The sequence below is a fragment of the Vombatus ursinus genome, unplaced genomic scaffold (genome assembly GCF_900497805.2).
Source record: "Vombatus ursinus unplaced genomic scaffold, bare-nosed wombat genome assembly UNPS02005459.1, whole genome shotgun sequence".
Classification (NCBI taxonomy): Eukaryota; Metazoa; Chordata; class Mammalia; order Diprotodontia; family Vombatidae; genus Vombatus; species Vombatus ursinus.
The window spans coordinates 11,503,553-11,529,553 of NW_020945237.1; the positions used below are offsets into that span (position 1 = coordinate 11,503,553).

Below are 26,001 nucleotides of genomic sequence, written 5' to 3' on the forward strand. Positions count from 1 at the left end.
AGGGCAGATATTTAGTGGGTGTGAGTCCTAAGGAGGGATAAAGACCTCTGAAACTGGAGGAATGTAGACGAAATAAGCCAGTGTTATTGGACAGATCTACCTAACAATTCAAATGCTTGTAACACTTTGTAGTTTGAAATAAACTTGACAGACTTCAGCTTATTTGTAGTTAACAATCTGGAGAAATAGCAGTTTACAGATACTATGCTCATCTTTGTTGCTGTCATTTTTTCAAGTGTGTCTGACTCTTCGTGGCTCCATTTTGGGTTTTCTTGGCAAAGATACTACAATGGTTTTCCCCTTCCTTCTCTAGCTCATCTTACAGATGAGGGAACTAAGGCCAACAGGATTAAGTGACTTGCCCACGAACACATGGTGTCTGAAACCAGATTTGAACTCACAAAGATGGTTCTTCCTCACTCGAAGCCTAGTGATCTATGCACTATGGTGCCACCTAGCTGCCCCTATCTTACAGATAAGGAAACTCAGGCTCACAGAGGTTGTTAACATGCCCATGATTGCAAAGCTGCCAAATTTTAGAGGTAAGATTTGAACCCAGGTCTCCACAAAGCCAGCTCCACCATGTTATCAACTGCACACCCTAACTCCATACAGACACAGCATTTAATAAATTAATAACTACAAATACAAGTTAATTACTTTCACAACATGAGTTTGTCCATATGAAATGGAACTATCCTTTCACAACCTTCTTACAAGTCTGCAAAGCTTAAAACTAATTTTCCTTACTATTTATCACAAGTTATCATTTTTCCATCTGACATAAAATGCACAAATCCCCGAGAAACCATTTTTCGCTCATGTAAAACAGGATTTCTTGTTTGTTGGCTTGTTTTACTGCCTGCTACGGTAAATCAAGTCAAAAGAGCAGAGAAAGTAATTGGAGTTAAACACTTGAAATCCTAAGGTAAAAACTGTCGTATGAGACATCATTATCCAGATCACCCCAACACATCAATCAAAACTGCTTGAAAATTGTTGAACTTCTGATTTCCTTTTGCTTCTATGTTCACCCTAAAAGAAGTAGGAGGTTTTAGTGAGTAAAGAGGCCATCTTGAATCCGGAAAGACCTGGGTTTAATTCTTCTGCAGGCTGTGTAACCTTTAGCAAATCACTGAAACTTTCAGTGCTCCAGAAACTCAAAAATTGCAAATACATTCTCGATCTACATTGAGGGGAAAGAACTCTATTAACGTAAGAGTTCCCTGTATCAATGAAATCACTGGTCCAGTTGTTACCCCCGAAGTAACTTAAGTGTAGTGTATATCATTGAGAATAAAATAATACTTTAAAATTCCTTCCTGTTAAGGCAAATTGTACACTGAGTGGTAACTTCATTTACTAATTTGGAGGCTCATTGAATTAACATCCTGATGCATATGATGTACAAGAAATTGAGAATCAGTATACATTGTGAAAATTGTAAAAGGACTGAATCATCTGGTTTTATCCTTAGACAATCACAGTATGGGGTCAGAGTTTTCTGTCAAACTGGAATGAAGTAAATACACTTTATCTTGGTATTATCATAAGTTTCTGTGTAACTCTGGTTGGTTTTAGTTTGGCTTATACAACAAAATCTCAATTTTCCAAGAACCCTGGGGTATTGAGGTATTCCAAATGATCAGTTTCCAGGTAACTAAGGATTCATCTCCTTTGAAACATAGCACCTTAGTGATTTTAACTTTTTTTGATAACATTTCAAAGATACCACCTTCTTTAGTGGAGTAGATTAGATATAATGAGTTTTTTTAATTGATTGACTTATCAGTGTGATACAATGTAAGGGACACTGCAATCCAGACTTATGGACTGAATTTAGACTTTGGCTCTGATATTTCCTAACCTAGGTCTTATCCTTTTAATAATGTGTTAGTGACATATTACCATATTTCTCACTGGGCCTGATTAAATTGACAAGCATTCGTTAATCAACCAATCAACAAGTATTTACTAAGGAATTACCAGGTGCCAGGCACTATGCTAAGTAGTTATTATGTGCCTGGTATTAGACTAATTACTGGAGATACAAAGTACCCCTGTAAGTTTCCTTTCCGCATTAAATAAAAGAAATATCTATCTAGCAGAATTTCCATCAGCTGCATTTTTCATGCTCCAGTAGCTTGACTATCTGAAACAGTATTCAAAACCCAAAGCCAGCCAGGCTATCTGTTGGGATCTCTAAGGGGTGATGTTCTTCTGGTAGGAAAAAGAAAAAAGAAAAGAGAAAACTCAGGAATTGAATTTATGATCAGATGAAATCATCGTAGTCTGATTCTACATTTCAGACATCACTAAACATAGCTTCAGTAAACAATGTGTAATTGACTGAAACCAATCGAGGCATTTTTTTTCTTAACTGCTTTATGTACTAGGTCTTGTCGACTGAGTTGAATACTGTTTTTATGGCGATATATTTTTAAAGGAGGTGGGGAGGAGTATAGTGGAGAAAACAGGAAACTCAATTCTGCTCTTTTAATACAGAGGGCATCAGAAATGTCCTTACTAACAGTGAAGCAAGGAAAGAAGAGACCCTCTCTGCCCTCGGTTCTATTCAGGCTCAAACCCAGTGAAGGAAAAAAAGGAGTTTATCTCATAGCTGCCAGCAAAGCAGCCTTCTCAGACTGTCAGCTGATGTATGTCACTAGCTCCAGGGATAGGATGCCCGTGTCAGCTGGGGAATACAGCTTTCTTATGTTACTATAAAAATAGGAATATTTTCCCAGTTTAACAGGGAAACTCCCCATCTTTAGTCATAACTCCTTTCTTGGAAGTCTTTGAAGACAGCTAATAGAGCTATTCAGGGACACTGACAGTGTAGCAAATGATGGCTGCCATCACTTCATGGCCCCCGTATCCTTATCCCATGAACAACCACCCTGGCTGTCTAGTGTTATATTGTACAAGCCATTCTTCTGTCACCTCAAATATAAAATATTTTCCCTAGGAATAGGAGATTGATATTATTTTACAAATGATGGTCTGAGAAAGATGAAACACTTGATATAATTGACAAAAAGTCTCAGCTGTTTGCGTGAAGTTCAAGCAAGATCATCTTTGGACAATCTCTTTCCAGCTGGGGACAATCTCTCCCTTCCCAACATGCTATTGTGATACAAAAAAGGAACAATTGGTTTTTCAGGGTTTAAATCCTGACCATGTCACTTACTAATTACCTAGGTGACCTTGAGTAAACCCTTCAATTTTCTAGACCTCAGTTTTCCTCATCTGTAAAATTGGACTAGAAAGTATTGGAAAGGAGATTAGTGGGCTGGAAAATCTGCTCTAAATCTATGATCTTTTGCTTTTTAAAGCTAACTGATAAACTCTTACTGGGAAGAAGGAGAGGCTTCAGTACAGGGTTTAAATGTGTGTTGGTATATCTATAGACTATATAACCATTTCATTTTTTTTTTTTAGGCAAGTGGGGTTAAGTGACTTGCCCAAGGTCACACAGCTAGTAAGTGTCAAGTGTTTGGTCTGAGGCCAAATTTGAATTCAGGTCCTCTTAACTTCAGGTCTGGTGCTATATCCATTGCACCACCTAGCTGCCCTCTAACCACTTCATATTTTAAATGACTTTTTTAGGTATGAAATACACATATGTGGATACTATAGAGAGCCCTGACAACTAAAAAGTGACCAACCTAACAGTTCATACAGGAAAAATTAAAGTTTATGAAAATTTCTTTTTCCAATCTTGATTCCTGGTTGAATGGAGAGTCCCTTGAGATAATCCATAGTATACACTGCAAATAGAGCATGAACTGGAGCCATAAATGATGAGAAAGACAGTGGGCCAAAGAATATTGCTTTACCTAATTCTAAATATCTACTTGACAGTGGGTTTTAAAGTGAATACATTTCAAGTGAATGCAAAAGATGTTAAAATGATATATTTAACATAGTTTACAATCCATAGTATATTAAGAAGTCCAAAATATACAAATTTAACTCACTGGTAACACATTCAAATATTTATTTATTTATTTATTTTTATTTATTTATTTATATTTATTATATTTATTATTTAGCGGAACATAAAGACCTGCTTGAATTGACATGATATAAGCCAATACTTTTAAGTCTTATGGCAAAGGTCAAATTATTTTTGGCCAATGTCAAAATTAGTTTTAATTGCATAAATCTGTATTTGGAGAGGCCGTGAGGCTTAGTGTAGACCACAAACTAATGGTCTAATCCTCTGTGATCCTAAGTCACTTAGCCTTTCAGCATGTAGGCAACACTCTAAGACTCTTAAATCATGAAATGGTTGCTAAGCTGCATTTATAGGAGGGAGTTTTCTCATTAGGGAGTTCCCTACAGTGATGAAATCATAGGTGTAGAAATCCCAACCCCCCCAAGGGTGGCATGGGAGATAAAGATATCTGGCAATATAGAAATCTAGTTGTATCTGAACAACGAACATGACTAACAAACAACTGGCTTAGAAATGAAATGACTTCAGAACTGTAGGAAATGTGTTCTGGAAACAGAACACTGGAAAGTTAAGAGTGTATCTGTTATGTTTTTGAGGCTGCTTTTCCAAGCTGGAAGGGGAGTGAGCACTCATAGTCCTGATCACACTACTGATTGGCATGGGAGCTTTTTTTACTCCATTTCTGACTTGAGTTGGTGCCCCTACCCCTCTTCAGGTATCCTGGTCACACACCCACACTCACACCCAAACCCACCTACATACTCGCTCACTCTCTCTCTCTCTCTCTCTCTCTCTCTCTCTCTCTCTCTCTCTCTCTCTCTCTGTCTCTCTCTCTCTCTCTCTCTCAGACCCAGGGGTTCACCATATGGGTTCCAGACATGGTGCAGACATCTGATCATAGTTGAGAACTATTGCAGTTCAAAATTCCTGAGCTCAAGTGTTCCATCAGTCTCAGCGTGCTCAGTAGCAGGAGATAAGGTATATGCTACCACACCTAGCAAATGAATGTGGTTTTAGATTTTTATCACAAAGACTTAGAGATTTGCTAAAACAATTTAACCTTTGCCATAAAACTCAGAAATGCTGGCCTATATCATGACAATTCCTATGAGGCTTTTTATTTTGCTGATGACAGCAACTATTTCTAGGTATTTTCAAAGTAGTTTAATTAGAGTGTTATATACTTATTATCTTCTAATATATAGGAGTAGGTGACAATTTAGTTCATCAGTTGATTCACGTTACTGGTTCAGCATAAGAAACCTTCCAGCCAGAGCTAAGGAGTCAAAATCAGCTCTACCTGAGGGGCTGCCAGCCTCTTGAGGACAGCCTCGGGTCTCGTGAGGGAGGGCAGAGAGGAGTAGTCTGATAGAGTTAGAGATTCTCCAGAGCAGTAACATAACAGGCAATGAAATGTTTCAGACTTGTAGGTTCTCCCAGAGGACATTTTGTCTTCTGTGTGTTTGCTGTCCCACAGACAGCCAGATGAGTCTATCAGCCTGGACTTTCTTTTTCTTCTTGAGGAAGAACTTTACATAGGGAGACTGCAGACTGTGATGTGGAAGGTGATACCACTCTCAGTACATTTGGTAAGCAGGATGCATGGAGACTCCGTGTAAATGAACATCACCCACAGTGGCATCCAAGAAATCAAATGCCTGATATTTTCTGAATGCACATTGTTTTAGTGAGTATTTGGGCAAATAAAGTAATGTTCAAAATTCACTATTTTTTCTATTTAAATGTGATTTTGTGATTTAAATGTTATATACATATATACACACATATGTAAATTATGGATATAGATGCATGCAATCACTCACCTCCCTTTTTGTAGTTTGGGGATAAGTCCAAATGTTTGTAATCAGAGGCTCCAAGGGTTTTGTGATCTTACTGTTGTGTTTATTTCCATCAGTGATGCAGATCGTGTCTTATCCATGCCTACCCATCCTGTCAGACTCTTATCCAAAAGTTTTCCACAGGGGGCCTAACAATTCTTTCTATGACATTGTGAGGATGCCAATGTATCTAGTGGTATGTTTATCTACCTCAATCTCAACATTAACCTTTTTTTTGCCATCAATTTTCTTTGATTCTATCCTTTACTGAGTGATTTGTGTATGCTTGTATTTCTACCTAAAGTGAGACACACCCCTTTAGCCAGCTAGTTGGTACAATGGTTAGAACTCTGGATTTGGAGTCAGTGAGAAGTGGATTCAAATCCTGCCTCAGACTATTACTAGTGCCTGCCCCTGAGCAAGTGACTTAACCACTCTTTAATTTTGTCTTTTCATCCATAAAATGGAGATACTAGCACCTACCTCCCAGGGTTGTTGAAAGTATCAATCGAGATAATATTTGTAAAGTGTTTTGCACACCTTAAAGTACTATATAAAGGCCAGCTGCCCTCATCACCACCATCACCAATCACTTGTTAATGTCAGAATACCCAGAGTTCATAACCTGACATACTAATCTGGGGATTATTTCCCAGGAAGAGCAAGAAGAAAAATCAGAAAATGGCATCTGAAGAATAAGGGTAACTTGCAACTTTGAAATATGTTCAAAATCTAGAAAAAAGCCAGAGCCTTCTATAAAGACCAGACATAGTGGTCTGGGAATACGGGTTTTGTAATCCATGGATTGCTTATTCCATTGTTGAAGTCATTTGTGATTTGGGGAATGCATTCAGGGGAAGAAAACTAATTTTGCTAAGTTTTTTGAGTCTTAATTTCCTTATATGTGTGTTGGGTTTTTTAAAGTAATTTTGTTGATTGTGGTTTATTTACAAAGTTAGTCAAATTATATAATCAGCATAAATATATGCAATCATGCAATTTAATTAGAGAATGCTGTCTAGGAGAGTAATACTAGAATCCAGATATCCCATAACATTTGAAATTCTTTAGTCAACTTCATTTTTAAGAGTCTAAGCTATGTGGATATACCTATATTTAATATTACTATTTAAATTTTAATGAAGCATTTCTCTCCACTTTAAGAAAATGGTATTCTTGTCCATTTCAGAGCAAAGAAATTTGACATCTAGAGTCGGAAATGAGGCTTCAGTGAACTGAAATGCTAATCTTATTTCTCAGTTTGCTGAAATGTAGCAGGGTTGATGAAGCTGACCTTGTTCATTTGTAGATTACTCTTTACTTCATTCAATATCTATTTTTTATTTCACCCTTCCTGACTCTTGGATTACACATACATGTTTTTGGCATTGTATTGCTAACTAATGAAATTTCAATTTTTTCCTTAAATATTAAGTTGGCTCAAACCCTTGTCACAGTACATTTAATATTATTTATTTACTAAAGTGGATAAAACCTTTCTTTCCCAATAGCAATCATATTTCAATATAATAAATTCTTTAATTTCCTATGATTAAATAAGCAAAAATAATAAGATTACAAAGGAAACCAGTTATATTGAAAGAAAGTTTGCACAACATATTTATAAAAAAAGAATTCATGGCCTTCAGCTAAAGAACCCCTAGACTGAAGTCTCTCAAGAAACTTTTTGGCATTTTACATAAAAATAAAACTTAAGCAGTCTCTCAGGAAGACTGGGAATGTTATATTCAACCTTTTTGTTCTTTTCATCACAGGAAAGTCTTTCCTGAAAGCTGCTAATTCCTAAATGACTTTTCATAGAGTTGTCTTTATAATGTTGCTTTAGGACAAAACAGTAAAAACAGTTCTCACAAGAAAGATTTCTCTTTACCTTCTTTTTTTTTTAAATGCCATAAAAAATAAAACATATTTTTTTCTTGACTCCATAAGGAGAAGCACCTGTTCTTCACAGGAAGAATGACTCACAGCTCTAAAGCTTAGATTCTACCGTCATATGGAGACTGTGACAGGTTTATGGACTTTGTAGGAGAGAATCTAATGAAAGATGTTGTGCATGTATACATGTCCTAGATTGACTCCCATTGAGGATGGTCAAATGATGCTAGAGAGGTAAGACTACTCATACATAGCCAAATCTGAGGTATCTTCTCAGTTTCCCTCTGCATATACTTTGTATTTATTTATTTCTATATGTGTCATATCTCCCAGGTAGGAATTGGGTCCCTGAAGACAGGGACTGTTTCCTTTTTGTCTTTGTATTCCTCCCATGCTTAATTCAGTGTCTTGTGTGCAGTAGGACTTCAATAATTTTGGGAGGAGGGGATTTTTTTAGGGGGAAGAGATTACATTGAATTGAACATACTTTTCTCCCCTCATTGTGGCTAATTCTTGGGCTAAGAAACTATGGATAGATGAGTGTATACTTTTTTCTACTACTGCAAAATTTAAAAAAAAGTTTGTTTTTTTTTTCTTGAAAGTGAGTTAAGTGTCTTCCCTGTATATAAAGGGCAGCCCATTGAATCACAGCGTGGGGATTGTCAGTATGGTGTGAAGCATTCTACTGTGGCTCTTATAAGTTTTTTTTTTTTTTTGGCATCCCTGCTCCTCAGTTGGCCTCAATATTCATTAGCACCAATCTTATCCTCTGATTATCACTAGGCCTATCTCAAATTGAATAGTAGGACATTCAAATGAAACATGTCGGTCTATTACTTGGTAATTCTCGGGTTCTCAAAAAAAGAATTCACTTAATTTGCCTTGAAAAAGTAAGAAATTGAATAAGTCAGGGAGAAAATTACTTCTTGTGGCTGAAGAAGACCTTCAGAAAATTTAAAATAATATTCAATTTATACCATTCATAGAGTACATACCAGATATGATGCCTCTTATCATCTTCTCATGAGTTGGATATATTGGAAATGACATTGAAGATGATGTTATATAAACTAAGGTGATATGGTAATCAACCAGGAAAGTGTCTTGACTTCAGTTTGTCTCTAAATTAGTCCCTATCCTTGGTCTTAGAGAAGGATGGTTTCATATGCAACTCCAAGAATCCTTCATCTGGGCAAGTGGCCACACTGAGGGCAATTGGGAGGATAAGCTATTCAGGCATGATTTTAAGGTATTGCACTTTATCTTCTTTCTTTTTTGGATATGCTCTGACTTTTTCACTGGTCTTTTTCATGTGTTTGTAAGGAATCAGTACAATATTATAGATGTGTTCTGACCCTAGAGAATTTTAATAAAAGTATCTAGTTACAGTTGACAGATTCTCATTTATAAATTGGGAAATAAATTTGGGGATTAGAGTTGTAAGAAGGGAGTGGCTTATAGGTCATGTGTGATTGGGTTCAAATAAGGGGTTATTATGAGGTGTAGTTGATTATTAAATAAGGCACTACTACTGAAGAAAGTGTTACATATGTGATACCTACAGCAAGTTTAATTTGCTGTAAGTTCTCACTTGTTTGGTTCTGAAAAAAGAAAGTTTGAGATTCTCTTTGACACAACACCATCATAAGAATTTAGGACTTCTGACCAACTCTGGTGAACAGTCATATTTTTCTCAAGAGGCAGAATATTTTCCACGCAAGACATTTCCCTTTACTAATTCCTGTGTACCCAAGCCTAGCAGATCCCAACACTCTGTTGACCACAGGGGCTTGTCTTAAATTGTAAACTTATTTTTTCCCTAAAATAACCTTCCCTACGATGCATCTGTAGATGACAGGATCTTAAGGTAACTGATTGTTCTTCCCACTATTTGGTGTTGCTTATGTAGCTAGGTGGCACAGTGGATGGGACAGTGGGCCTGGAGTCAAGATCACTCAGCTTTGTGAGTTCAGATCTGGCCTTGGGACACTTATTAGCTGTGTGACCCCGAGAAAATCACAACCCTATTTGCCTCAGTTTCCTCATCTGTAAAATGAGCAGGAGAAGGAAATGGTAAAAATCATTCCAGTATCTCATTATTTGGTACATTCTGATAAATGGTGATAGTTTTTTTTTTCTTTTAAAATTACATCCTATAACAAACCAGCCCCAAAATGTACACTTTTACAGATATAAAATTAAAACTAAATATTATAGTGGTATGATCATGAAGCTGTTTAGGTTATATTAAACAAAATCTTTAAGTGATATTATTCAGATTTAATTAAAAGGTCTATGTATTTCCCCCACAGAGGTCCACTTGCAGAAACATACTAAAATCAAAAATGATTACAGTTTAGTAGAAGGTAGTGCTACTGACTTAGAATCTAGATGGAATCTACTTAGAATCTAGATAGATCAGCGGACTCAGAGTCAGGAAAACCTGTATCTGGATTTTGCCTGACACTTACAAGCTGTGTGATTCTGAACAAGTCTCTTAACCTTTCTGACTCTCTTTTTTTTTCAACTCTAAAATGTAGGATGTGGGAATCCATGCCCTATAAAATCCTTTCCAGCTCTAAATCTAGGATTCTGTGATTTTATGACTTCATCTCCCTAGACCTCATTGTGGTCAAAATGAGGTTAGACTAGATGATCTCTGGCTAAAATGCATTCCATTCTCTTACATAATGCTTTCATTTCAGCTTGGTTTAAGGAAAGGAATTCCTTCCCATTTTGCGGATTAGAACAATAATTTCCTAAATGATAGTACTCAAAGGCGTAATGACTTCTTAAACTTGAATGTCCTTAAGGTAAATAGATCCCCATAAATGGCACAAAATCATAAGAAGAGAGAAATGCGATTATATTTAAGTTTAATCCTTAAATTATTACAGTTTAAAAGTAAAACTACCCTAAGACTTTTTGGATATTTCCATATGCATGGAAGGATGGCCAATAGAAGATTCTTTGGATAAAGATAGGAGGCAAGGGGAGAGAAGAGAACAATAGAGAACCTGCAGAAGTACCTAGAATGACCCTCATTCATTCTACTCAAATCTTTTGAAGAGCCTCTGTAACAGAAATGTGAGTCAAGGGGCTGCAGTCCTTCCTCACCACTAAAATTGGGCCCACTGATTTGTACAGGGCACTCTAACATAATTGCCTCATACACGCTGCATTCTACAGAGGCAAAGACGTTGGTAGTCATTCTCCTTACTTTACATTTTTAACTTGAAATGTTTCTACTTCATGTCTTTGCAATTTGCCTGTTATGGGCATTTATTCTTCAATCCCATTTATAGTATTTCTTCATGATTTCATTGACTGAAGTGGGCAAAGATGATCAACTACAGTCATAAGTGTTGCTGAAGTCAGACTATGAACCATTTATTGAGTCCAGTTCATCTTAGATAAGTGGACTTTTTATTTTTTATAGATTTGTCATCCTGTTGCTAGCCTTGCTCCTTCCTTCTCCCAATGCCCTTTTCCCCAGTACCCAGAAGTATGATTGAAATATTAAGGAGAAAAGATGGTTCCTTCAATGCCAATGCCAGACGGACCAATTTCAGAACTATGAGGCAAAATGTCCCATATACTGTGATATGGACAGATCATTTAAAATCTTATCAGTCAAAAAACAGCTCTCTATTAAGTCTCCACTATGTAATACACAACTGTGCTTGCTATTTGAGATACCAAGACAAAAATGAAAAGTCTTTGCTCTCAAAAACTTGACACACTATCCAGGGAGCCATTTTCATATATAAGTATATAGATTATAAATCAATGGTAGTTTAGAGAGGGATAGTGTTAGTAGTACAAAGGAGTCAGGGGATTAAGGGAGTTCAAGGAAAGGATTGATGTAGAAGGTAGCACTTAAGGACCTTTGTCTTTAAGGAAGTAAATTCTATGATGTACAAGTAGGGAAAGAGTGTATGGGGGAGGACCATTGCAAAGGTATGGAGATAGGAGATGAAATGCCATAAATATGAGGAACAGGAAGAGGGCCAGTTTGGCTAAACTGTGGCATGTTGGAAGGGGAACCATGAAACTAAAGATCACAGATTTAGATATGACTTAGAGTCCATTCAGTCTGGAACCCCTCATTTTACCAATTGGAATATTGAGACCTAAAAAAAAGTTAAGAAACTTGAAGGCAGCACCCATTTTCATGAATCATTAAGGCAAGATATTTAATCACATCTACCATAAATTCAATGTCTTCCACCTTCTGCATTTTTTTTTACATTTTTTAGCATATATCTCAGAGCAGGTCTCTTCTCACTCTATTCCATCTTCTACTACTGCCAAAGTGATAATCCTAAAGAGTATGCCTGATCATGTCACACACACACACCCTCAATATATTTTAATACTTCCCTATCACATCTGGTATCAAATATAAAATCCTCTGTTTGACATTCAAAGGCCTTTATAACTCGTCCCACCCCAATCCCACAACCTTTTCAATCTTCTTACACCTCCTCCTCTCCACCTCCATCTATGGCAGTCCAGTGGCACTGGCCTCTTTGCTATTCTTGAAATAAGATACTTTGTCTCCTGGCTCTAGAACTGTCACTGGCTCTCCTCCATGCCTGGAATTCTCTCCTTACTCATATCTCCTTCCTGGCTTGCCTAGATTCCTTCCAGTCTTAGCTAAAATCCTACCTAATCCTCCTTAATTCTAATCTATATTTTACCTTTTATCTTATTTGCACATAGTCACTGAACCTCTTTTTGCCTCAGTTTCCTCATCTGAAAAAAGGCTATAATAAAAGCACCTGCCTCCCAGAGTTGTTGTGAAGATCAAAGAAGATAATGATTGTAAATGTTTAAGCACAATGCCAGGCACATAGCAAGCACTAGATAAATGTTAGTGTGATGATGGTGATGATGGTGGGGATGATAGTGATGATGGTGATGATGGTAATGACGGTGATGATGGTAATGACGGTGATGATGGTAATGATGGTGATGATAGTGATGACAACCATGATGACAGTGGTGATGATGGTGATGACACTGATGATGGTGATGATGGTGGTGATGGTGGCAGCGGTGGCAGCTCCCCTTTTGGACTGAGAGATCCTGGGGATTAGTGACTGTCTGCTGTCTTATTTGATATCTCCACTGTTTAACACACTCCCTTGATACTTAGGAGGCACTCAGATGTTTGATTGACTGACTGACTGACAATTACAAGGTATATGAGGAGGAATACCAGGTCTATTTCCAATCTCAGACTGACTGGGAGACTGTTGGGACTTTAATTCCCATTTTGTTACATGGAGTAAATTAGAAGCTCCTTCAGTAACAGTTCCACTGACATTTTAACTGAATGAAATATTCCAGGACTGTGTTAAATGAGTACAACAAGAGCAAGAAAAAATATTTTCTTATCCCTTTTTAAGGCCTTTTTTACTACTATCAGTGACTCAGATATAACCAATGCTTTCTCCAGGCTGTCTGATTAACCAGAATACAGCAAAATAAATTGGAGGAAATGATCATGGAACTAATCAGAATATTCCATCATGAATTTAATTAACGTACAGTAGATAGAAAACAAACAAGTAATCTGTTCAATTAGTCTAGTAAAAGGAAAGGATGGGGCTGCTTTGGTTTGTGTCACAGCTGAATATCAGAATATGATCATTCATTGTGTGCATAATCCTTTTTCTTGGTTCCAAAGTATAATGTTTGGTGGTGATTTTTAAAAAGCAGTTTGGTACTTTTTTTTAATGAACTAGTAAAGTCAACCTGTAAGGGATTTCTCCAGTCCAGGTTTTTAATCTCATATTTATACATACTCTCTCAAGATTTAATAGGGGTTTTAGTATGAGGTTCGTAGACTTAAAATATTTTGATAACTACATTTCAATACAATCAGTTTTCCTTTTAATCCTATAGTAGTAGCAATATATTGTATGTATTGAAAAACATTCTGGTGAAGGGGCTCATGCATAGTGTCTATGACATAATCAGAAATGTTGAGTTCATGCTCTAAAATTCAGGAAGTACTATCCAAGCTTTTTTAATATAATATTTGTCTTCATTTTGATGACCAAGCAACTGACATCATGTGAACAGACTAGTAACAACTTCTCTGTCTAGAAGTCAGCATTAAAAAACCCAGCATCCTCACCAATGGGGAGCACAGTTCAGGTATAAGAAGTATACAATAAACACCACAAGACAGATGTCTGAACAGTCCTACAAGTCAGTGCTCTTAAATATAAGGAGATTCTTCTTGGTTATCACACAGAGCTTTTCTCAAAATCCAATTTTATTGATGTCTTTTGTTTTATATTGCCTAATTTTTTCTCTGTATCCTTCCCCTCCCTCTCCCTTAGACAGACTTCTCTTACAACAAATATTTTAATATATTTTATTTTCCAATTACATGTAAAATTATTTTTTTAAATTGAGATCCAAAATTCTTTCCCTCCCTCCCACCTTCCCCCCCTTTTGAGAAGGAAATTTGATATTGATTATACATAAGAAGTCATGGCAAACAGATTTACATATTACTAATGTTGCAAAAGAAAACACGAACAAGATAAAACAAGAAAAATAAAATTTTAAAAATGTATGCTTCTATCTGCATTGAGACTCCATCCATTCTTTGTCTGGAGGTGGATAGGATTTTTCATCACTAAATCCTTCAGAATTATCTTGGATCATTGTACCTCTGAGAATGACTAAGTCATTCACATTCGATCGTTGTACAATATTGCTGTTATTGTGTACAGTGTTCTCCTGGTTCTGCTCCCTTCACCTTGCATCCATTCATATAAGTCTTTCCAGGTTTTTTCTGAAACATCCTACTCATCATTTCTTATAGCCCAATAGTATTCCATCACAATCATATGCCATAAATTGTTCAGTCATTCCCCAGTTAATGGGCAGCCCCTCAATTTCTAATTCTTTGTCACCACAAACAGAACTGCTATAAATATTTTTGTACATATAGATCCTTTTCCTTTTCCTTTTATTTATTTGGGAAACAGACTTAATAGTAATATTGCTGGGTCAAAGGGTGTATATGGTTTTTATAGCCCCTTGGGCATAGTTCCAAATTATTCTCCAGAGTAGTTGTATCAGTTTACAACTCCACCAACATTGCATTAGTATCCCAATTTTTCCACATTCCCTCCAACATTTGTCATTTTCCTTTTCTGTCATGTTACCTAATCTGATAGGCCTGAGGTGGTACTTTAGAGTTGTCTTAATGTGTGTTTCTCTAATAGTGAATTGGAACATTTTTATGTGGTTATTGATAGATTTGATATCTTCTGAAAATTCTCTGTTCATAATCTATAACCATTTATCCACTAAAGAATGGCTCTTATTTTGAAAAATTTGACACAGTTCCATATATATTTGAGAAATGAAGCCTCTATCAGATGAATTTAATGTTATTTTCCCCCAGTTTCTTGTTTTCCTTCTAATTTTGGCTGTATTAGTTTTGCTCATGCAAAACCTTTTTTTTTTTAAATTTCATGTAATCAAAGTTATCTATCTTATTTCCCATCATTCTCTCTATCTCTTGTTTGGTCATAAACATTTGCCTTATCCATAGATCTGACAGGTACATTTCTCCATCCTCCTCTAATTTACTTATGCTATCATCCTTTATGGCTAAATCATTTATCCATTTTGACATTCTCCTGGTCTGTGGCATAAGATGTTGATTTATGCCTAGTTTCTGCCAAACTGCTTTCCAGTTTTCCCAGCAGTTTTTTGCTGAATTTTGCATCAGCAAGAATGTTGAACACTGTAATAAAGATGGTGTGATAGCAAAGTAGAAGACTACAAACTTCTCAAATACAGACACATAATCCTTCTCCATGTATATAACATATATACATATATACGTACACACACACATATATATACACACACATAGATGTCTGTCTATCTCTCTCTCTCTCTCATTTTACTCTCTCTGTCATCACTTACTTTTCACTGGAAAACTCAGTTATCCGGAAGGACATGTTCAGAGAGGTTTCTAGATAATGTAGAATTTATTATAGATTTAATACAGACTTTTTTTTTGCTATATGTCTTACCCAAGCATCAATTTACCCATAATCTAAGCAAAGGACTAATGCTTTATCTTACATTTACATTCAACAAAGCGGAAGTGAGACCTTTTCATCATCTAATTGTTTCAATATTAATTGCCAACTTCTGATATTAGTTCAATCCATGTAAATTTATTTAATACTACAACTGCTCAACAGTCTTCTTCCCCCTCAACTAGCACTCAGTTAAACTACTAAAAACATGACAGAAAAGTTCAATAAGGTTGTTTTTTTTAACCCTGAGCTAGAAAGAAATCAGGGTTTAGTTGAAAAAATGAAGGCAGGGTGGCAGTAGACCTGATTTCAAGTCTAGTTGCTATCACTAGACTGTTTGGTAAGCTCAGGCTTGAACCCTCTGGGTTTCTGCTTTCTCCTGTGGTATGAGAGGGTTTGTCAAAATGATTTCTTGGATCTGAATTCAAAATTCAATGAGGAATGATGACAAGGAAAGGACTTGAATGTTCAGGTTTCAGCATCTCCAAACATCACATCAAGTTTCTTCTTTCTGAAAAGCAGGACTTTGGAGTGAGAAGGCAGAGAATGTTTTTGTTCATGCTTTTTTGTTTTTGTTTTTGTTTTTGTTTTTTTTTTCAAATTACAGACATAAGAATCCCATTCTGCTCCAAGCTCATACTTCTTTAAATGCAGCTTTTTTCCCCTTTATAATACGGGGAAATAATACGTATTATTTCCCCTGAAATAATATGGGGGACATGCCAAACGTGCCTCAAGGAGCCATGGACGATGGAATCCTAGTGAGTAGAAAGGGGCAGATTTGAAGTCAAGAAGGCCTGGGTCCGAAATCCCTGCTCAGACACTCACTGTTCAACACTGCACATACCCCGTAACCTCTTGGAACCTCCATTTCCTCTTCGGTAAAATAAGGATAATAGTAGCAACTACCATATAGAGTTGGCATAAGATTCAAATGAGGCACTATACGTAAAGCACTTTGTTCATTTTAAAGCACTGTAAAAATTATCTACGTTATATATAGTTATAGGCAGTTGCATATTCTTATATACACATGTGTGTATTCTATGCAAAATGCTCTACAAATATCTAATTTATCTAGTTTTATCCTCATAACAACTCTGGGAGGTAGGTGCATTCATTATCTCCATTTTATAGAGGAGGAAGTTAGAGTACACAGAGGTTAAGTGACACAACCAGGGTCATACAGCTAGTAAGTGTCTGATGCTGGATTTGAACTCAGGTCTTCCTGGCTCCAGGTGCAGCAGTCTACCTACTGCACCACCTAATTGCCTATAGGTGTGTTTATATGTATCTATATTTATGTATCGTTATAGTCGTCATAGCTATACATAGATATAGATATCTACCTATAGATATCTAGTGTGTACATATCTATACCTATTGATTTATCTACCTATGTATCTACCTATAGATATCTCTGTGTATATATCTACATCCAGAAATCCATAGGTTAGATATCTAGAACTAAATATATACACACATAAATAAATTGAACATATAGGTATAAACATATGTAGATATACAAATGTACACTATTATAACTTTTAAACACATCCATGTCTGTGTTAACATACACATACATATGCATTCATATACAGTGATCATATATTATATGTATACCTGGGTATATATACATATAATCACTAACAATATGGAGAGGAGAAATGTATTTTGAAAGACTCTGGCAGTTCCTCTGATCTGTTATCAAATAAGAAAACAAATGGATTATCGAATATTTGACGTCCATTGTGAATGATTTCTGTTGTATATGGCAAACACACCAAAGATCTGATCTGTTATGTGTGCTACACTCGTCTGCATTCTTCAAGGCAGCCTCTCATATTACTTGTTACCATCTCACAAGTTTATGTAGAAGGGAGGATTTTACAGATTTGTAATTAGCTCACAAGGAGGAATTATGAGCAGGAGCTCATTCACTGGTAGAGCTGTCTCTGACAGCTAATTATTTGGTAAAGGTGAATTTAGATGTGTGTTGTTTTTTTTTTTTTTTTGAGAAAGACACAGAGAATTCAGTGTGCAGCAATGAGACATTCCATCTTTTTTTTTTTTTTTGGTTTGTTTTTAGGCAATTGGGGTTAAGTGACTTGCCCGGGGTCACACAGCTAGTAAGTGTCAAGTGTTTGGTCTGAGTCCGGAACTCAGGTCCTCCTGACTTCAGGGCTGGTGCTCTATCCACTACACCACCTAGCTGCCCCCGAGACATTCCTTCTTTACTGAGATATAGGTTATGTATTCTTCTCTGTGGTGACTAGTCTCTTAGGGAATAATTCCCCCATCTTTTTCTATACCATTTCACAAAAGGGGAGCGGGGAGGAAGTAAGACTTGGGACAAGGTTGTCATTGCAGTGGAACCCTAGAGGTGGTGACCCAGGGAATGATTATAACCTATGACAGTACAGGGTCTAGATGGAGAAGTCTGGGAATGGTAGTTATCACAAAGAAGGAATTTGCCCCACCCTACCTAAAATGTAAATGCCCTGGGTCAAAGCTCCATTGATCCCATGCCATTTATAGCCCTGCTCTTAGAACTGATTTGTAATGCTCTTATCTTTGAACTCCAGATGTTTTCTATTGATCTTGTTTTGTTGTTCAATCATTTCCGTTAAGTCCTTTGGGGTTTTCTTGGTAAAAGTAGTGGAGTGGTTTGCCATTTCCTTTTCCAGCTAATTTGACAGATGGGGAAATTGAGGCAAACAAGGTTAAGCCTATGGTCACACAGCTAGTAAGTGTCTGAAGCTGGATTTGAACTCAAGTACTTCTAACTACAGACCCCAAATTATATTCAGTGTACCACCTACCTGCTCCATTTCCCTCACTAATCTCATTAAAAGATACGAGGTGGCCATGATGATTTGCTGTTTTCTTTGTATCCTCTGTATAGCCTAATGCAGACAAGACCGCTCACCTGGTATTAATGGCCTACCTGGCTAGATAAAGGTTTGCCAAATAAATAACCATTTACTTGATAGATGAACAAACAAGCAGCTTCAAATGGGTCTTTCTCCAATAATGTGGCCCGGTCATTTCAAAGACTTCGCTAGGATTGCTTTGCCAGGGTGCTTTTGTTCCTTCTGCTGTGATCACCAGAACACCCAGCAGCCGGACTTCCATTTGATTTCCTGGAGAATGAGAGAATATTGTGTCTTCAGGCAGAAGGAGGGACACCGTTAGCACTTTCCTCTCCCAAAAGGAGAAAATGAGAGCCATTACGCCTGTGACCATGAATGTAGGCTTTGATTGATTAATGGGGCTTCAAACAGCAATTCTAATGATATTATAGACTGTATTAAACACATTTTGATCTCTGAGAATGTTTTTGCCTTAGGGGAAAATCACAGCTGTAATTAAATCACTCTTCTCTTAGCCCTTTTTGATCCTACAACCCACCAGTTGTAAAGCCTGTCAAATCATATTTTGCTACGGTGAAGAGGACTTCACTGGGGAGAGGGAGCTTGTCCCTCTCGACAAGAAACTGCATACCCTGACCTATTGAAATGAAAGACTGGGAGCAGTGATTGAATCTAATTTTCCCTCCTGTTGTACAAGATGAACCAGGTCAGCAGGGCCAGTCTCCACTGATGGCTTTGAAATGCCATTATGATTGATCTTCTTGCCTTCTGGTCCATTTCTGTATAGGTGCTTATCACTGTCATACTTCACTGTTCTGATAGAACTCCTAGGTAACATGACAAAAAAGGGGGCAGCTTGCACGTTGCTGGAGCGTCTCAGAAGTGTTTCGCTGGCTTAGGCAGACAGGGAATCAAGTTAGAATATATGAGATAAATTCTCAAATTAATGCTAGAGTGATGACATGTATAATTTCATCCAAATGCATCTTTTTTTTAAAATTCATTGTCTTTCATTACAACTCACAGACATAAAATGGGACGTGTAAGCAAATATTGTAAGGATTCTGTTTTCCAGTGAATCAAACATTATTTAGTTGAATTTTTCTGGTTTTACGAGTTCTTGTTTATTTTCCTGGGACTAAGAGAAGAGGATAGCTATTTACCAAGTATTGGGGGAAGGGAACAATATATTGCATTATGAATGTGAACTATTTTAGGGACTCTCTGGTCATTGACTTCTATACCCATGACTGGGGCAGCTAGGTGGTCCACTAATGGAGTGTCAGATGTGGAATCAGGAGAATTTGATTTTAAATTCCCTTCCTAGTTGTGTGACCTTAGGCAAGACACTTAATATTTGTTTCCTTCATTTTCTTCATCTATAAAAAAGGGGCTAATAATAGCACCTACCTCTCAGGGTTGTTGTGAAGATCAAATAAGATAATAATTAAAGAGTGCCTAGGATGGCACCTGGCATATAGTCAGTGCTAGGTAAATGCTAATGATTAATATTTTAAATTATTATTGTTAGTATTAATATTATTCCACATAGATAACATTACAAAAGTACAAAGAATAATCATTGTAAAACTGTTTTACTTTTAGAAGATGGATTTCTATCTTTCGTGGTGAACAAAAAGAAGATATTTCATTTGGAGCAGTGTATTTCCTCCTTAGCTAATGCCTACCACATGGCACCTAAAAAAGCTTTTGGTTGTTTTGATCAATTTCTCCCACACGACGATTATGAATTCTTTGTTAACAGAAAACAACCTTTTCCCCCCCCAAACAGATGTGCTTTATGAAGTTGTCCATGGCTTTTCTCATGGAGAAGAGGAGGCAGACATAGACTCACATGTATACAGCCACAGGTGGAAAAGAAACTCAGAGCCTCTCAAGTCAATTGACACCAACCGAGCGAGTATGGGTCAAGATTCATCGGAACCGAGAGGCTTTGCAGATCTGCTCCTCGATGATGGACATGACAACAACACACAGATTGAGGTAGAGCTATATTCTTAGTATCTGAAATTCAATCTATACCATTCTAACTAAACAAATAGTGATTGATCATCAGTTGGGTGTAAGGTACCATTGCCATCTGTTGTGGGTAGCAGCAGAGTCATATCTATACATATCTATATATGACACAGTCTCTACTTTAATGGAGCTTACAAGACATCCATCAGGACACTCAGCTTTTGTAATTCATACAAAGTACCTATATTACAGGTCAATCATTTAGAAGGAATGGGATTGACTTATTTGTTTTCAAGATTAACCATGGAATCATTGAGCTAAAAGGGACTTCAGAGAATATTTAATATAGCTCAAACCCCTCATTTTTCAGTTCAGGAAACTGAGACCCATAGAGGCTAAATGACTTTCTATGACACCTGACTAGTTCTGAGCAGAGGTAAGCCTAGAAACCGAGTTTTCTTTATACTACACTTTGCTGTCCATTCCCTTCATTTTGTAAAGCTAAGCTGGCTTTGGAAATAGAACAAATAACTAAATTATCTGCCTCATGAATTTGAAGATTAGTTTATTCATTCTGCCAGAAACTCAGCCTGAATGGCTGTGGGAGAGGATTCTAAATTTTAGAAAAACATCCTTTTCTCTTGTGTGCCCTATTATGTCTGTGATACTGTTTTTGTTTGTAAAGGGTTTCTATACCAAGAAGCAGATAAAATATGAGTACTGAAAATAGCACTATAACTTTGTTTCCCCTGATGATTGGCAAAATCTTCTGTCTAGTTTTCCCCCCAGAAGACAGAAGAATTAAGAATTCTTAATAAGGAAAAATGCTTGGCAGATTTTACAAAATCCTTTGGCAAGTCACTTGGGTTTATCAGATGACCTCAGTGGTCTCTACAGACTGTGCACCTCCTGCAGTGCTAACCTTCATCTCTTCTCACCTGATTGTGTGTAGCACCACTCTAATTGAACCAACAGGCCAAAAGCTGTCCTCTCCTTTCTCTAGTAGTCAATCCTATACATAGCTGGCAAAATAATCCTCATCAGGTGCCAGGATGACTGTTTCTGTTATTTGACAATATTTGGTGGTTCACTATTGACTTTAGGATAAAATGCATTTCTCAGCTTAAGAACTTTGCCAAATCTGATGCCTCTTCTTACGCCTCATCCTTCTTAACTCTTTCTGTTGATTCCTCTCTCCTCCTGAAATCTGATCCTTTCTGGGTTTCCTCGACACTGCTCTCTCCTGATTTTCTTACCTGTCTGACAAATCTTCTTTGTATCCTTGGTTCATTTATTATCTGAGTCACACCTACTAACCATGGGTGTACTGAAGCCTTTTTCTCTCTTTGCTGTCTCTCATTAGTGCTACCACCACCACTCCTTATCCCCTGGTTCAATAACCATTTTTATTATCCAGCCCTAATCTCTCTCTCTCTCTCTCTCTCTCTCTCTCTCTCATTATGAAATGACTTTTAGCAAAAAAAAAACTTCCCATAGGCATTTGGTATTTCAAACTTATCTATATCCAAAATAGAACTCCTCATCTTGTCTCATGTCTCTCAATCTCTCTGTCTCCCTCTTTGTCTCCCTCTAACTCTCTGTCTCACACACACACACACACACACACACACACACACACACACACCTTACCCTATTCCTTTAGAATTTCCTTATGTCTTAGAGCTGTAGCCTGCCATGTCCTCCTCAATCCATTCTGTTCCTGCCATGTGTCTAAATATTTGCCAAATACTATCATTTCCACATCTGTTGTCTCTCACGTCTGTCCTGTTATCTCCATTCATACAGGTATTGCCGTAGTTCAGACCCTAATCAGCTCGTACTTGGACTTTTGTGCTTCCTATTTTGTTTCTCTACCTCAAGCCTCATTTCCCTCTCCAATCTAGCCTACTCATAGCCACCAAAGAGACTTTCCTAAAGTTTAGGATTGACCATGTCACCCCCTGCTCAATAAACTCCAATGATTCCTTATTACCTTCAAGATTAAATATATACTATCAAGTTGGAGATTTAATGTTCTTTACACCTTAGCTCCTTTTTTTTTTCTTTTCTTTTTGTTTAGGCAATTGGGGTTAAGTGACTTGCCCAGGGTCACACAGCTTGTAAGTGTCAAGTGTTTGGTCTGAGGCCGGATTTGAACTCAGGTCCTCCTGACTTTAGGGCCAATACTCTATCCACTGTACCACCTAGCTGCCCACCTTTGTTTTTCATTCTTTCTACATATTATGCGCTTTTACTTTTCTGTTAGCAGCCATACTGTTCTAGTTGCAATTCTTCCCAAACAATGTTTTGTCTCTAGTTTCCACACCTTTGCATTGCACTGGTTATCCCCTATGCCTGGCATATATTTCTTTCTCACCTCCAACTCTCAGAATCACCAGTTTTCTTTAAATGCCACCTTCTACATGAAGCTGTGTCACCCCTCATTCCCTGAGATGCTGGTCTTCCCCTTTCAGACCTATCCTAGATTCATTGTGGATACATTATGTATGTTGGTACATACATACACACACACACACACACACACACACACACACTCATGTTTTGTCTTCCCCCATCCCATTAGAATGGAATGTTCTAATAACAGATGATATTCCTCTTTCTTTCCTCCCTTCCTTCCTTCCTTCTTTGTCCATCTGTCTCTTTTTCCCTCCCTTCCTCCCTCTTTTCCTTCCTTTTCTTTCCTTCCTTCCTTCCTTCCCTTTTCACTAGTGTTTAGCTGAGTGCTTGGCAAACAGTTGCTTAATAAATGCTTGTTGATTGAATGATGCTTAAAATCCTTCTGAATCCAACTCCAGTCTGATTTTCTAGGGTTATTCCATATTACTCCTTTTCACAAACTCTGCCTTCCAGCTCTGCTGATATATTTAGGATTCTATCTCCTACCACTGTACTACTGCCCAGGATGTTGCAGATGCCTAGAATGCCCTTGCTCTTCATTTATTCCTCTTAGAATTTCTAGCTTCATTTAAGGTTTAGCTCATAAGCCACATTCTCTGAGAAACTTTTCCGTTAGGGCAGGGATTAGTTTTATTTCTTTTTCTTTGTACTCCTAATGTTTTAACACATGGTTGTTGAATTGTAAATCGAAAAAAAAGGGATGCACTGGGGAGAGAGCCAAGAGCATGCAGGCAACTCTTCTCCCATCTGTTGTGTGGGGTTTTGTTATATCAAGTAAATAACAAAACTCCACTCTAAGCAAATGCTTACCTAAAATATAGTTTCCGAAATCTAGAAGTATACAGATGAGTAGTTCTCTTCACTATCCAGAACGAGCATCCTGCTGAGAGTAAAGGAGAAAAATAAAACCCATTATGACTTTATGTTCTCTATTGTAGACTGGGGCAGATTTACACAAATTAAAAAAAAAAGTTTACTCCATTACCTTGGGAAATACTATAACTAGCTAAACTTTAATCCTAGCTACTGCTAAATGCGTGGTTTTTATGATTAGGAGATTTTTCTTTTCATTCTGTTTTCAGAGATACACTATGTATTGTTATTAATTTTGAAATGAATAACAACAACAACAAAAAAAAAAACAACACAGGCACACACAGACAGACTTTGTGATGTCTTTTGGCAAGAAGTAAAAAAAATCTTGTCCCGAGGCAGGGCTCCATAGAGTGTATTTGTCACCTGCCTCTCTCTCAATGTCTCTCTTTGAAGATTGCTTCCTCTTTTGTTGTACCCACTTCTGCTTGATTTGACTTCACAAAAGGAAAGAAATGGATGTGCATTTTGATCGCATAGGCTTAATAGAAACAGTGGGTATCCAAGATTCCACGTGTCCTTTCCTTCAAATGCTTCCACTGCCAGCGATAAGAATGGGAATTATTTAGACTAGGAATGTGGGTTGCGTCACATTCAAACTCATTTGTCTAGTTATGAGGTCAAGGCCAAAATAGCATTCAAATGTGTATTCTCCCCAATTCTACCACTGTCTAGACTTCGTAACCCATGTCCACTAAACAACAGCAAGGGGTCAGTAGAGTGAGTTTTTTGGCAAGAAAGAATTCTAGCTCAGATGAGGCTGTTCTTTCTCCTCCTTTAGGAGCAGCACATCTCTGTGATACTGTACAACCCCAGATAATGGAGGAGTTTTAAAGCCTTTTATCCAAGTAGAAGGATTCAGCTAACTGATAGAACAGGTGGATTTCCCCCTCCCCCTTTTGTGCCATGAAAAGATGACATTTTTGGTATCTTTTTCAATTTGAGGCTAATTGTATTTTCTGTTGAATAAACAAGAAAGTAGCAGTTGGTAAACATCACTCTTGACCTGAATGTTGATTTATGTTATGTTTCTTCTTGTATGCCATCTGTTTGCATGAATGTGTGACTACTTAACAAGAAAGAGTAAGGAGCTACCTTCTGAACAGTTACTCTAAAAGGAGATGTGTCAGGGCAGCCAGGTGGTGCAGTGGATAGAGCACGGCCCTGGAGTCAGGAGGACCTGAGTTCAAATCCAGCCTCAGACACATAACACTCACTAACTGTGTGACTATGGTCAATTCACTTAACTCCAATTGCCCTCACCAAAAAAAAAAAAAAAAAGAAGAAGAAGGAGGAGATGTATCAGTGTATCAGCCTGTGAAGATTAGTATGAACTGATGCTAAGTGAAGAGAGCAGAACCAGGAGAGCAATTTATACAAAAATAAGAAAAAATAATTGTTCTTAAAGTCAGAAAAGCCCAAGTTTGAGCCCTGCCTCTGAGTCCTGCCATCTACAATGACCATGCTCTCTCTAATGAGTATAAATTACAAACTATCTGAAACTAGAAATTGCAGAACTTGGGAGTTTCCAAACTTGGGAATTCTCTATAGCAAGAGGTACCAGATATGTGGCAGCAATATTAGTATGGAGAGTACCAGATACAAAAGTAATGGGGATACTTTAACAAAATATATAAAAATGTAACATAGATATACAATAATATATTAAATGTCAATATGTAGTATTCTAAGTCAGTAGATACCCACAGGGATCTTTAGGTTTATTTAGAGCCTTTGTTTCTATTTGAATTTGAAATCACTCCCCTATGCCAAAGAAACCATGTATCCAGTCCATAGCTGTATTCATACAAGTTTTCATCAGTATCTATTGTGGACAAGAAACCAGAGATACAAAATGAAAGTCTCGCTTGAGCCCAGTACTTCCTCTGTGCCAGATTGTGGGGAATGAGTTGTCCATGTAAGTTTACCCTGTTCTTCATAACTGTATTATTCAAGATAAAGGGAAGGGGTAATTCTCTATCATGGGGTGAACCATGATTCTGGCAATACATAATGAGAGCAGATTTGACTTCTCAGTAAAATTCGCTTTTAGAACACTGTTATCTGGGGAAGCTACT

At 37.2% G+C, this 26,001-nt stretch overlaps 1 protein-coding gene across 2 annotated transcripts in view; it reads left to right on the forward strand.

The window, feature by feature from the left end:
• PLXDC2 (plexin domain containing 2) overlaps nt 1-26,001 on the forward strand; it is a 490,381-nt gene that overhangs the window by 172,169 nt on the left and 292,211 nt on the right. For both annotated transcript variants that reach the window (XM_027847979.1, XM_027847980.1), the window contains exon 2: nt 20,445-20,656. In XM_027847979.1, coding sequence (XP_027703780.1) covers nt 20,445-20,656 — 212 coding nt within the window. The remainder of the gene's footprint in view (nt 1-20,444; nt 20,657-26,001) is intronic.